We start from the raw sequence: 14,998 nt of genomic DNA, 5'->3' as shown, positions 1-14,998 counted from the left end.
CAGACCATGCTTAAACTCTTATGAACACAAACAAACACACACACACACACTGAAAAAACATGACTTAATCCGCATTTAAGTATGTACAATATACAGTTCATGTCTGTACAAAACATCCATAATACATCCTACATTACATTGATGAGAGTACTATACACACACATAATGTCATATTTGCACCGTGAACCTGTAAAGAGCCTTTTCAGGAGTCAGTGCTGGTTGTGACCAGCTGGCTCAGTAAAACAATCATTCAAGGGAATATTCCATCCTGTGCCAGAGATGATTAGATTCATGCCATTAAAGTGGTGCATTACATAAACCCTCAGCCTGATGTTAGCTGGCTTGGGGGCTTAGGGCCAATGGTGCTGCTTCATGAATGGATTGTAGTGGACAGTAAAACATGGGAGAGGACTTTAGTTAATGAGAAGAGACTAAGTTACCTTGTTGAACCACTGGTGTTTATTTGTAAGTGGAACACAGTCGAAACTCTCTGAGTTGCTTATACACTTTGGGAAGGGAGATGACTACATTTCTTTATCCTGTTATATAAAAGGTTTGGGGAATTATGACTTTGCTATTAATCTAAAGGTGAGAACACAGCGTCAAATGTCAAATAGCAACATGATCCCATGCACATATATACTGTACCCAAGGGTTTGGAATATGGAGTGTTCTCTTCCTGGTCATCTAATGTTTGGAGTGTGCCTGTTTGCTCTGTGTCTGTTCATTAATAAATGGCTGGCAGAAGAGGCATGTGTAAAAACTGACGCAGTGTGCCAAACTCCAGTCAGAACACTGACATTTTCCTTAGTAATTCCCTGGTATTAGTGTGTTGGTGTGTGTAGTTTCTGGACTGCTGCCATGGCTGGCCAGCCTCACAGTCTGATAGGCATCTATAGGGAACCCCAAGGGTTTTCCCTCACTGTCTTAGGAGGAAGAGAATATTACACAGACACACCCATCTATTTTTGTACAAAGTGCCAATCTTAAAAATATTACAAATATTTACACACAGGCATGTGCCTGATTTCTTGTACTGACTTTGCAGTTAATTTAATTCGAGGTCACTGACTTAAATAAAGAAATAAAGACTGTTCAATGTCTTTAGCTTCGTTTTGTCTTTTACTCCACTCTGAAAATGGGAGTAGTGAACATTGCACGGGTGCAAGCGTTTAGTAAATGTAGGCCCAAGGTTGATGGATTCCAATGTCAACCAATACAATTTAATGCTTCATTAAGCACATGCGATTCCTGCGGGAATTCACTCTTGAGAGGGACCGTGCAGTATGGAAACTTTAGACACACAGACCATTATAGCGCCTATTCTCGCCCACTCTTGTTGTGAGTGAATGAGATTTCTCTAAGAGAAAACAATGACATGTTATCTTTGTAGTGTACACTTGATCCAGGAGGGTCACGATTACCTATGTTCCAAATACACCCACAATTCCCATAGTAAACCTGGATCTGAAAGCACTATATAGGTGAAGGGGATATGGAGAAAAATACTTGCCCTCAGATTCTGCCAAATTCAGTCCTCTGATATCTGTGGGGTTTGGAGTCAGGAGTCAAGGATCTGAATTGATTAAAGTGTGTTTGGACAACTATTTCACATCAACTCCGAAACCCGAATGCACATCTGCCCCTCCCCCCGACACCTACCCCAAGCCCAAGCCCTGGTAGGACATATTTCCCCTGATTCCTCTTAATGGAGTGGATGATTCCTAGAATTTAGCAGCTGGACTATAGATTATTTGCGTAGCAGCAGTCATGTTACATTTGTATGTGTGTCTGCCTTTTTCTTAAACCAGTGTAATATGGAAGTAATAATACGCTGGACATATTGTTTACTGCCTCTCACCATGTTTCACACATCGGCATGGGGGGCTGTGTTTTATCACAGTATAGATGTAGAATGTGCTTATTTTATTGTCAGTGTGTAAGTGTTGATATTTTCTGGTATACAGCTTAGCCTCCAGCTCTCCTTTGTGTGTTGAGAGCAGAGCTAGAGTGGATTAAGCATTTTTTTAGGGATTACTGGTGCTACAAATAATTTAACCCACAGTCAGGTGCATATAGGTAGAGAGAATGAAGCGAAAGGACAGTACAGGATCAACTGAGGCCGTACTACCAATATCTGGTCTTTACTGTAGCCTCACCGTGGGTCTATAAAACGAATGGCTACTGATCATCCTCCGTTCACTCACACCAGAGTGTAAGTGGAGGAGAGAGTAGAGGGATGAGGACAGGTTAGAGGTGTGAGAGGAAGCGAGAGTGTTCCAGGATGGATGGATGGGTTGATGAGTTATTTTGAAGTTCTCTGTTGTGCTGCTTCGGTCACACCTTCTGTGACTGTATATTGTGCCAGGAGAGTATGTGATACTGTAGTTCACCCCAGACATGCTGTCTACTCTGTGTCTGCTCCACTGTCTGATAAACTATATGGGTCTGATTGCGACAGGCATCTGGAGGTGAGAGGTTGGCTGGCGTTCAGTCTTCATTAAACCCTGTGGCCCAGCTGGTCTGCTGAGACATCTTTATCATCCAAATATGGGCTATTTATCAGTACTTGGCAGAGAGGTGAATGGGTTTGGGAAGGGTGAGGATCCACAGCTGATGATGGGTGTTTCGTTTAGTTTATTAGAATCCCCATTAGCTACTGCACATGCAGCAGCTACTCTTCCTGGGGTCCACATAAATGTACAAATACATGACAAAGTACAACTCCAGTTGAGGCTTAGGCCTAAGAGAATGCTCTGAACCAATTACAATACTTTTGTTTTTAAATGTATTTAAGACCAGTTTATTGTTAATTAACCCTTCTGACACTGACTGTAACTCCTTGCTAAGAGTTTCAGTGAGCTCACTGGTTATAGGTGCTGATGTGTAGAGTGTGAAATCATCAGCAAACATATTCATATTATCTTATTTTAAGACAAGTGACAAATAATTTGTAGATATTGAGAAGAGTAACAGTCCAAGGCAACTGCCCTGAGGGATACCACACTGTACATATCTGATGTTAGAGAAGCTTCCATTGAAGAACACTCTCTGGGTTCTATTGGATAAGTAACTCTCCAACCATGTGATGGCAGGTGATATAAAGCCATACAAATTATGATCAGTAACATCAAATGCTACACTGAAATGTAATAATACAGCTCCAACTATCATCTTGTTATCCATTTATTTTAGTCAATCATCAGACATCTGAGTCAGTGCAGTACAAATTTAGTGGCCTTTCTTATATGCATGCTGAAAGTCCGTAGTTAACTTGTTCTTTGAAAAATAGCATTGTATTCGGCGCATGTGTCAAAGTCACAATTTGCTCCATCAGTTTACTAAGAACAGGCAGCAGCTGTTCGAGCCAACAAAGAGTGCTTTACTAATTTTAGATAGTGGAATTACTTTAGCTTCCTTCCACACCTGTGGACACACAGACTCCTTTAGGCTTTGGTTAAATACAATGCAAATAGGGGTGGTAACATAGTCTGCTGCCATTCACAATAGTTTCCCATCAAGGTTGTCTTTACCTGGTGGCTTATCTTTATTGATGGATAACCATTTTTTCCACCTCTTCCACACAAACTTGACCAAATTCAATACAGCAATCCTTCTCTTTCATGATTAGATCTTTAGATCTTCAATACACAAAGATGATTGTTCACTGTTCAATGTTGTAATTTCATTGAACTTATTAGCTATATCAAAAGATTTTGTTATAAATGACCCATCAACTTCAATGAACGATGGAGATAAGAAAAAATGTTTTGCCCATAATATATTTTAAGGTGTTCAAGTATTTTTCCATAGTTTTTATGTAAATTATCTTGTTTTGATAATATCATTAGTTTTTTTTAAATTAAGTTTAGTCACAAAATGTCTCAATTGACAGTAAGTCAACCAATCAGCTGAGCAGCCTGACTTGTTTGACACTTTTTTTGCATAATTTCTTTGAACCATAAAATGTCTATTAGTGAAGATATGATCAATACAAGTGGATGTCACAGATCCAACACTATGTTACAGGCATTAATCACAGTAAGAAGCTTTCTCTTGAGAGGAGAACTAGATGATAACCAGTCAATGTTCAGGTCACCAAGAAAAGGTTTCTCTATTAGTATCTAACATCAGACACATATACTCCAGATACTGACAGTTTGTACTTGGTGGCCTATAGCATTACCCTAAAAGAAGAGGCTTCCGATGAGGCATGTGAACCTGCAACCACAGCACTTATTTTTAAAACTTTTATTCATGGAAGCCCAATTGAGACCATGGTCTCATTCGCAATGGTGCCCTGAGTGCCCACATTATCACAGTCAAAGAAAATTAACATTCCAAATAAAATAAGAAGAATAAAGATACAAATAAACTACTAGGTTTACAATATTACAATTTCAACAATTAAACCATTTACAATTAATCAAAATAACTACAATCCTCAATTAATTAATTTAACACCAGAGTCCTGAATGGCCCTAGTGGCACCAAAGAATCAAGACGCAAGGAATTTTGCAGGTTAATACAGCAATGGGGGGCAATAAAACTAAAGGTGTCAAGGCTCAGGAGAAGACCCAGAAAGTTTTGAGGTAACAAAAGTGTATTACAAAAACAGGGGGGCAGGCAAGCAACATGTCAAGGTCATGCAGAGGTCAGTAGTCCAGAGCAGAGTCCGAAAGGTACTCATAGGTCAGAAATCCAGGGTGGTGTGACAAGGTACAGAATGACAGACAGGCTCAGCATCAAGCAAGGCAGAATGGTCAAAAAATGGAAAAGCTGGAAAACAGAAACTAGAGACAGAAAGGAGCGCGGAGAAAAACACTGGTAGGCTTGTGTTGAAGGAATTTAATTCCTCTGTTTTAATTCCCAATCAAAATTAAACACTCTGTCAATGCATAAGGGTTTGTAAGACCCTTATTTTATAAGAATGGACAGAGCCCTGGTCTTAAGTCAAGTAACAGCCTTTAATTCAAGAGAGTACTGAGTTCATACACATTTTACCACAGGTTATAAACGGAAAATGACGTCAGCGTTTTCTAAATGTTCCGTCTCTTCTTGACACTGGTAGAAAGGCCCTATAGTTCTCAAGCCTTCCCTCATCGCCTAGAGCCAAGGTCAGTCAGTGTAGATAAGCATTCTAGACAGTCGGGAGATAGTCCGTCCCTGCCATCTGGAGATAGTTCATTATTTTGTACCAAGGAACAGACCGTCATTGTTCCAAACTCTTGACTACATTATATTCAATACTGGGAGCAAGAGAGAAAATTCATACATGTACAGTAACATAACAGCATTTGGACTCGTCAGTCCTGATTGAAATGTATACATAATTAGTCATCATTGATAAAAATTCCCTTAACAGCTTGACAAAACAAAACAAACTGGCAACAGACAAACATAGAACACAGGTATAAATACACTGGGGAAAATTAAGAAGACTGGTGACATCTGGAGGGGGTGGAGACAAGCACAAAGACAGCTGAAACAGATCAGGGTGTGACAAAAGGAGAATTGGTTAAGACCAGAGGGACCTCAAGAGTTAACCAACCCTGCGAGCGGGTTTGGTAGCGCATTCTTTTATACTTCAGCAAAAACATTTTATAAGTTGGTAGCTTGTGTAGTAGAGCTTTGTAAACATAAAAGGGTAATGAAGGGATCTACAGGACTTTATTGAGTACCAGCCAACCTTTTAATAGAGGATACAGTGGTGAGTATTAAAACTGTCACCTGTGATAAAGTGAATGGCACTATGGTAGACGACCTCCACTTAATTTGTCATGAGATCCTCTCTGACCTTTACAGGAATATCCCTCTGAATATATTCAGTAACACCTCCCCTGCAGACATTCCTGTCTCAACGGTGCTGTCTAAGTAAGTCTCAGAAATTGCTAATATATTAATATTATCTAAGATTAGCAAATTACTCATCTCATTAACTTTGTTTCTGAGGCTACATATATTTATATAAGCTAACTTTAACCCTTTCTTTGGTAGCTTATCTAAATCTGAACTCATATTGATAATAGGTTTTATTTGGAGTGTGTGAGTAGAGCTCACTGGATCTCAGAAAACTGTTGAGATTCTCTACATGTTGGATGGTGGATAAATGAGGATGGCTACTGTACAGAGTACTTTTTAATCATCACCCTCATTTCAGGGTTTTAGTATAGCCCTCGGCAGAGAGGCTAGTAGTGGAAAGGTCATGTTGAACTCTGAAACTTGACCCCATCAAGGGTAATCACTGGAGTTGCCTGTGATATGGTGACCACGGTAAAAGTAACTTGGGACAGCTGTGGGAGGGGACAGATGGGGGAGGAGGTCCAGGGGTGGGTTGGTGGGCGTGGCTTTAGACATTAGTGTCATGGACAGAAGAGAAACCGAGACACACTGCTCCCTCATTATTTCTGATCGGGGCGGGGCCAATCTGCTCTACTTATTGCCTGTTTCTTTGTCTTGTGTAGAGGACAAAGGAGAGAGACCACATGAAGGGAGCATTGATAATACATTTGAATGAGTTACAGTATCTTGTTCCTTGCCAAAATGATGACAGAACGGTTGGCTACCCTCGCCTCTCTTCCTCTAAACATGTTGCGACTGTGTGGTAAAGACTTTGATAAATGATGGATGTCGTTTGGGTGATTATCCTCAGTCAACATCACATTCCTAGATAGGACCTAAAAGTTTCATTATGGCTGTACTGCATCGTGTCACCTCGTCTATGCTGCATCACTTTCTCTATCCTCCCAGTTAGACCTGCTCTCTTGTCTATCTCTGCTTCTACCAGCCTGTGTGTTTAGCTTGGGATGGAGAGAGACTGGCCAGTTTATTAGGTACACCCATCTAGTACCTGTTCAGACCCCCCATTTGACTCCAGAACAGCCTGAATTATTTTGGGTATGGAAACGTTGCTCAATTGGTATCAAAGGACCTAACGTGTGCCAGGAAAATGCTCCACACACCATTACACCACCGCCACCGGCCTGTACCGTTGACAACAGGCAGGATGGTGCCATGGACTCATGCTGCTTACGCCAAATCCTGACTCCCATCAGCATGACGCAACAGTAACCGGGATTCATCAGACCAGGTGATGTTTTTCCACTCCTCAGTTGTTCAGTGTTGGTGATCGCTTTCTCACTGGAGCCACTTCTTCTTGTTTTTAGCTAATAGGAGTGGAACCCGATGTGGTCGTCTGCTTCTTTAGCCCATCCGTGACACCGACCGACGAGTTGTGTGTTCCCCAATGCCGTTATGCACTCCCTGTTGTACTGCACTGTTATTTGCTTGTTTGTGGCCTGTCTGTTAGCTTGCAAGATTCTTGCCATGAACGGTCCTTGGACCTCTCATCAATGAGCTGTTTTTGCCCAAAGGACTGCTGCTGACTGGATGTTTTTTGTTTGTCGCACCCTTCTTGGTAAACCCTAGACACTGTCGTGTGTGATAAGCTCAGGAGGCCAGCCGTTTCTGAGATACTGGAACTGGCGTGCCTGGCACCAACGATCATGCCACACTCATAGTCGCTTAGGTCACTCGTTTTGCCCATTCTAATGTTCAATCTAACAGTAACTGTATACCTCTATGCCTGTCTGCCTGCTTTATATAGCAAGCCACGTTCACATGACTCACTGTTTGTCTGTAGGAATGAACCATTTTCATGAACGGGGTGGTGTAACTAATAAACTGTCCGCTGAGTGTACATTTGCACAAGTGACTTGCACAGTATTACTGTGGCAACATCAGTCCAAACTCATTTCCTATCTATATTTAAACATCTTTAATGCCCAATCATTTATTTATAGACTATATATCAGTCCTGTTGCCGTGGGATAATAGGTTGTTTCCATACAGCGATTGCACCACTAATACATTTTTATGCAAAAAACCTCTTCATTGTTACCGTCAGTTAAGAGACCCCAGTTTTTAAAATGTTGGCGAGGGCTGTAAATCCAGAATTAATGTGGTATTTCTTTTGTCTTAAAAGCACTGTGAAGTTTACAAATAAAGATGTGGATGGATCGTTCCATGAAATGAGTAACCTTTGCATCCCTTTTGATATTTCAAGTAGAAATTGTGCAGCAATATTGCATTTTAAAAGCCTGTTCAATTAAGTGCCCTTCAATATAGACCACATGGAGAATTCAATAAATCCTATTTTTTTTATATGAATAAACACTTGCTAATGTGGCAAGATTCTGCATTTGAAATCCTATGACACAGGATGATTTTAACCCCCAAATGTCTCCCAGGTTTTCACGATGATTGTAAAGCCCTAGTTATTTTGTTGCTTTGACAAAGACATTTCTGAAGATTAATATTTATTTGATGCAGTGGTGTAAAGTATATAACAAAAAATACTTAAAGTACTACTTAAGTATTTTTGGTGGGTATCTGTACCTTACTTTACTATTTATATTTTTTACAACTTTTACTTCACTACATTCCAAAAGAAAATGATGTACTTTTTTCGGCATACATTTTCCCTGACACCCAAAAGTACTATTTACATTTTGAATGCTTAGCAGGACAGGAAAATGGTCAAATTCATGCACTTATCAAGTGAACATCCCTGGTCTTCCCTACTGCCTCTGATCTGGCGGACTCACTACAGACACGCTTCGTTTTGTAAATGATGTCTGAGTGTCCTCCTGGCTGTCCGTAAATAAAAATAAAATGGCCACATCTGGTTTGCTTAATATAAGGAAATTATTTATACTTTTACTTTTGATACTTAAATATATTTTAGCAATTGCAAATTACTTTTGATACATAAGTATATTTAAAACAAAATCATTTTAGACTCTTACTCGAGCAGTATTTTACTGGGTGACTCACTTTTACTTGAGTCATTTTCTATTAGTGTATCTTTACTTTTACCCAAGTATGACAATTGGCTACTTTTTCCACCACTTATTTATGTTATTAGTGATTCCTTTTAAGGTAAAAAAAAAACCCTGTCCCTTATTGTAATTAAGTTCGACAATGTTAAGTGAACTGAAACCTCATTTTAACGTGGTGAAACTATTCCTTTATAAACATTTTTGAAAATAAACATCTAATAGTCAAATCATAGTGTTAAAGCTGGTGAGCTGGTTCTACTCATTTTGGCAATATTCTGGTGTTTTGTGGTAGAAACCTAAGGGGGTCGGGCATAACACGTCAACCCTGTTACCTACATCTGGACAGACTAGAAATGTGCTTCCATTTCCACTGTTACAAGGGGATTTTTGTTTGATTTAAGATGCAATTGTCAACCCTGCTACTTTATTTGGCACTTAACAGGCATTTACTATAGTATGATTTTTATTTATTTACCTTCTTGATATGGAAAATATGTTTTTTATTAAGTTGCCTATGTGCCCTTTATGACAGAATGTAACCATTTGGTAAAATCTGAAGTTTTTTTTCTTACAAAGTTACACATCTTAAAAAGCACCGAATTGGTGGAACAAACCGGATGTTAAAAATGGCATGAGATAGAACCAGGAAATTTGTAATTGGTAACGGGAGGACTGAGATATGAGTGCTGGGACTGAGGCTGCGCAGGGCAGTTTCAATTTAGCACTGAAGAAGAAAGATCTATGCATGCAAAGAGGATCCAAAAAGAGGAGTTGTGTTAAGTGAAGAAAGACAACTTTTTATTTATTTTTTACTGTATATTCAACATTGATATAAACTTATTCATTTTATAAGGGGACTGACAATAAATGTTTGAAGTGAAGTAATATGAAACCTGTGAGCTAACTTAATGTTACCATGATTCCTATTACTCTGTTGTTTCCCCCTATATTGACTGTCTGTCTGTCTGTCTGTCTGTCTGTCTGTCTGTCTGTCTGTCTGTCTGTCTGTCTGTCTGTCTGTCTGTCTGTCTGTCTGTCTGTCTGTCTGTCTGTCTGTCTGTCTGTCTGTCTGTCTCTGTCTGTCTGTCTCCTCTCTCAGATCAGTAAGCAGCAGTTACAGACAGTGAAGGAGCGTTTCCAGGCTTTCCTCAGTGGTGACACCCAGATAGTGGCAGACGAGGCCTTCATCAATGCAGTCCAGAGCTACTATGATGTGAGGCCCTACTCTCTCTGTCTGTCTGTGTGTGTGTGTGTGTGTGTGTGTGTGTGTGTGTGTGTGTGTGTGTGTGTGTGTGTGTGTGGGGGGGGGGAATACAGTATGTTTAAGTATTTGGATTGTGTTTTACCTGTTGATTTGTATTCACCAATGATTTTTCTGCAGTTTTAAATAGTCCTCTGCAGACGAACCAAATCGTCTGGATGTTTGAGGAGACCTTTGGTCTGGTAAATGATGTGGATCACACAGACAGCTGCTTCCCTCAGGCAGTCTTATTAATGTTTTCCTCCTGCATCTGACAGATTCAAATGAATTGGACTTCCCCAAATAGGCCTCTAAAATATTAATAGTTCAGACAAAGGCTATGTGAGGTGCTAAGCTGAATCCATGGACATCTTGTGCTCCAGAAAAGTAGCTTTGAGTATTCCTATCCGGGGCCTCCCGAGTGGCGCCCGGGTTAGGTGGAGGGTTTGGCCGGCCGGGATGTCCTTGTCCCAACGCACTCTAGCGACTCCTTGTGGTGGGCCGGGCGCATTCACTCTGGCTTCGGTCGCTAGTTGTATAGTGTTTCCTCCGACACATTGGTGTGGCTGGCTTCCGGGTTAAGCGAGCAGTGTGTCAAGAAGCAGTGCGGCTTGGCAGTGTCGTGTTTCAGTGGTCGCATGGCTCCCGACCTTCGCCTCTCCCGAGTCTCTACAAGAGTTGCAGCGATGGGCCATAACTGTAACTACCAATTGGATAACATGAAATTGGGGAGAAAAAGGGGTGAAAAGTACAAAAAAATAAATACAAGAGAGTATGACTATCCATCCCGTTCAATATGTCTGCCTTGACAACTCTGAAATCACAGAAGAACGAGGTTTGAAACACTGTCTCAAAGCTTCCAAACCGTTACAGAAAATGAGACAAAAGTGAATGAGATTTACTCTGCCTGCAGAATTAATTGATACAACACTTCAATAAGCCTAAATTAGTGAATTGAAATGCTTCATTACTCAAAACCCAGCTAAAGCTGGTTTTCCAATTCAATTAAAGCCCAATGCTCTTACTGACTGTGTTCTGGATGCTTACACACTCCCCACATCCCCACCTGCCTTAGAGCCTGGAGGAGACCTGGGGTGCTCTTCCTTGGCAGAATTTAGGATTAAGCTAAATTAAGACAAAAAATTATAGCCGCCAACATTTCAATTTTATTTTCTATATCAGCAGTTTTATTTTCAACACTCCCATTTGTGCATTGTTCCCTTCTTTTTGGCACACTGAGAGCACTGCTGCTGTTTCAGAAAAGTTGCAAGTGGATGATACATGTCTGTGTATCTGTATGTCCATCCAGCCTCAGAGGCGATGGCCCTCAGTCTTCACCCTGTGTTAGGCACTGATTGGGAACAGGGAGCCTGTCGCCGTGAACCATAAGGATGCTGCATGGTAGAGAGAGTGCTAACATCTGAGTCAGCCAGACACATTTCTCTTTCTCTAACCCACACCCTTTGGCATGGAAAAATTGCTTCGTGAGAATTGTGGGAAAATAAATGTGCAGTTTGGGATTGAACAGATAAGCACAACAATGCCAGATTTAATTGAAACTACTATCATTTATTTTCCTCTGCACCTTCATCATGAAGACAGAAAGCTGCCGAGCTGCAGCAAATCCTCAAAGAGAGAAGCAGTACTTTAGACGTTTCACTTCCCTCCAGAAGCATAGACGTGTCAGGCTGCCACCACGGCTTCTTTACGCAGATGCAGGGGAGAATGTCTCACAGAAAATAATGGGCAATTTCCAATTCAGAAATTGAGTTCAAATACAATTCATCCCAAACTCACAACCAAACTGTATGTTCTTCCTGTATGTTCTTTCTGCCTTTTTAATACTTGAACCACGTGCTTAATCCCCCCTCTATGCTCTTAACCGTGACCACAGATATTCCTGAAGAGTGACCGTGTGTCCCGGATGGTCCAGAGTGGAGGCTGCTCGGCCAGTGACTCGCGGGAGGTCTTCAAGAAGCACATTGAGAAGCGTGTCCGTAGCCTGCCGGAGATCGACGGCCTAAGTAAGGAGACAGTGCTCAGCTCCTGGATGGCCAAGTTTGACACAATCTACCGCGGAGAGGATGACCCCAGGAAGCACCAGCAGCGGATGACAGCCAGTGCAGCCTCAGAGCTCATCCTCAGTAAGGACCAGCTCTACGAGATGTTCCAGTCCATCCTGGGCATCAAGAAGTTTGAGCACCAGCTCCTCTACAACGCCTGTCAGGTGAGATAAGAGCTTCATCTCATGTCCTTTACCCGACATTTGTCTTAACACTAACACTTTTTCACTGATGGAGATTTCTCCATTTCACTCCTTTCTCTATGTCTGAGAGGTGACTTGAGGTGCAGTGTCAACTTTTAACACCTTTTTGAGGCTTTGATTTGAAGCTTGCTTCCCATTAAATTCCAATGGGTTGAAATGGTAAAAGTGTGCTGTGAAATCAGCCTTACTTTAAACCCCTGGAAAATCCATCCAACTTCCAGGGTTATTAGATGAATAGGCACCTGTCACAGAAAAGCACAGTGTTTAGTGTGGGATTGAAAACCCTTTAATCCAAGCAGGAAAGAGGACCAGAATGAATACTGCAAAAAAATATGACCATTGTGAGATGGAGAGAGAGTGTGGGTGGTGTGAAGGGCACTATGGAGGCAGAACAATAGATGAGTGTGACTACCAAGGTACTGTGCTAACGGCAATCATATTATATCATAGAGAATGGAATGGATAGCTATTGATCATTGTTGAATGGAGAGGGTGGGCTGAGAAGTAGGCAGCCAGAATAATAGGACGATGGTGGCCTTTAAAGAGGGGGTCCACATGTCAGTCATACTGGGTTCAATGGAAGAAGGTGTAGTGAGCCCTTCAGGATGTCTTAAGTCATCATCCAGGCTTTTGTCTGTCCAGGATTAACCATTCAGTTGCCACACACACAGGACGCTGGCCAGGTAACCTTGCAGTTAAGAGCGTTGGGCCATTAACCAAAAGGTTGCTGGTTTGAATCCCCAAGCCTACTAGGTGACAAATTTGTAGATGTGTCATTGAGCAATGCACTTAACCCTAATTGCTCCTGTTAATTAAATCAATTTGTATTTGTCACATGCGCCGAATACAACAGGTGTAGACGTTACCGTGAAATGTTTACTTACAAGCCTACAATGCAGTTCAAGAAATAGAGTTAAGAAAATATTTACTAAATAAAATAAGAAGTAACACGATAATATAACAATAACGAGGCTATACAGGGGGTACAGCTACGGAGTCAATGTGCGGGGGTACAGGTTTGTTCAAGGTAATTTGTACATGTAGGTAGGGGTAAAGTGACTATGCATAGATAATGTAAATAATCCGGGTGGCCATTTTATTAATTGTTCAGCAGTCTTATGGCTTGGGGCCTTTTGGACCTAGACCTGGTGCTACGGTACCGCTTGCCGTGCGGTAACAAAGAGAACAATCCATGACTTGGGTGACTGGACATTTTGGACCTTTTTCTATCACCGCCTAGTATATAAGTCATGGATGGCAGGAGCTTGGCCCCGTTGATGTACTGGGCCGTACGCACTACCCTCTGTAGCGCCTTACGGTCAAATGCCGAGCAGTTGCCATACCAGGCAGTGATGCAACCAGTCAGGATGCCCTTGATGGTGCAGCTGTAAAAAAAAAATCATGCCAAATCCTTTCAGTGTCCTGAGGTGAAAAGTTGTTGCCGTGCCCTCTTCACGACTGTCTTGGTGTGTTTGGACCATGATAGTTTGTTGGTGATGTGGACACCAAGGAACTTAAAACTCTCGACCTGCTCCACTCAGCCCCGTCGATGTTAATGTCTTTTCCAGCTCCTTTGTCTTGTTCACATTGAGGGAGAGGTTGTTGTCTTGGCACCACACTGCCAGGTCTCTGACCTCCTCCCTTTCTCATTGTTGTCGGTGATCAGGCCTAACACTGTTGTGTCATCAGGAAACTTAATGATGGTGTTGGAATCGTGCTTGGCCATGCAGTCGTGGGTAAACAGGAAGTACAGGAGGGAACTAAGCACGCACCCCGAGGTGCCGCAGTGTTGAGGATCAGCGTGGCAGATGTGTTGTTGCCTACCCTTTATACCTGGGGGCGGCCTGTCAGGATGTCCAGGGTCCAGTTGCAAAGGAAGGTGTTTAGTCCCAGGATCCTTAGCTTAGTCGAGAGATTCGTGGGGCACTATGGTGTTGAACGCTGAGCTGTAGTCAATGAACAGCATTGACAGGAGGGAACTAAGCATGCACCCCTGAGGAGCCCTGCCACATCTGACGAGCGCCAGAGCCGGTGAAGTAGGATTCAATCTTAATCACTCTGGATAAGAGCGTCTGCTAAATGATTCAATTGTAAAAGTAAAAAATGTAGTCTTCAGGCTTAGCCATTGTATTCTCTTTTTAAGACCTAGGTATCATTGTAGTCCAGGCCAAGATTGAAATGACTTTTCTGATGTTTCTTAATTCAATAATGTGTCCCATCCACACTCCTGGTTCCAGTTAAAAGGCAGGGCCACCCCCTGAACATTAATACTGCTAGTGACTCATCTTCTGGCAGGGACACAGGAAGTCCTGTCAGCTCTATCTGTATCTGCCTCTACCACAGAATGAGACTCATCAAGCCTATTGCTGTGGCTTCAACTGACATGATGTTTCTTTTCATGTACATTTTCCATCTCCCCGGAAAGAGCGAAAATGAATGAGCTGTTGGATGTGCAAACAGATATCTGCAGAGACTTGCTGTGTGTTACATGGAATTATGTCTGTGCCTTTGCTCTGTTTTCAAGAATATGATTTTGTTTTCTACTGCTGTGGTTTGACGACAAAATTACTGTGAATATCATCACACACACACACACACACACACACACACACACACACACACACACACACACACACACACACACACACACAC

At 41.8% G+C, this 14,998-nt stretch overlaps 1 protein-coding gene across 5 annotated transcripts in view; it reads left to right on the top strand.

Annotated features, from left to right (window-relative positions):
• LOC135542073 (calcium-dependent secretion activator 1) overlaps nt 1–14,998 on the top strand; it is a 186,757-nt gene that overhangs the window by 31,249 nt on the left and 140,510 nt on the right. For all 5 annotated transcript variants that reach the window (XM_064968710.1, XM_064968708.1, XM_064968709.1 and 2 more), the window contains exons 2-3: nt 9,940–10,053; nt 11,975–12,307. In XM_064968710.1, coding sequence (XP_064824782.1) covers nt 9,940–10,053; nt 11,975–12,307 — 447 coding nt within the window. The remainder of the gene's footprint in view (nt 1–9,939; nt 10,054–11,974; nt 12,308–14,998) is intronic.

This window comes from Oncorhynchus masou, chromosome 6, assembly GCF_036934945.1.
Source record: "Oncorhynchus masou masou isolate Uvic2021 chromosome 6, UVic_Omas_1.1, whole genome shotgun sequence".
NCBI classification, from domain to species: Eukaryota; Metazoa; Chordata; class Actinopteri; order Salmoniformes; family Salmonidae; genus Oncorhynchus; species Oncorhynchus masou.
The sequence above is the reverse complement of the archived record's forward strand: the minus strand, read 5'-3'. Positions and strand labels throughout refer to the sequence as shown.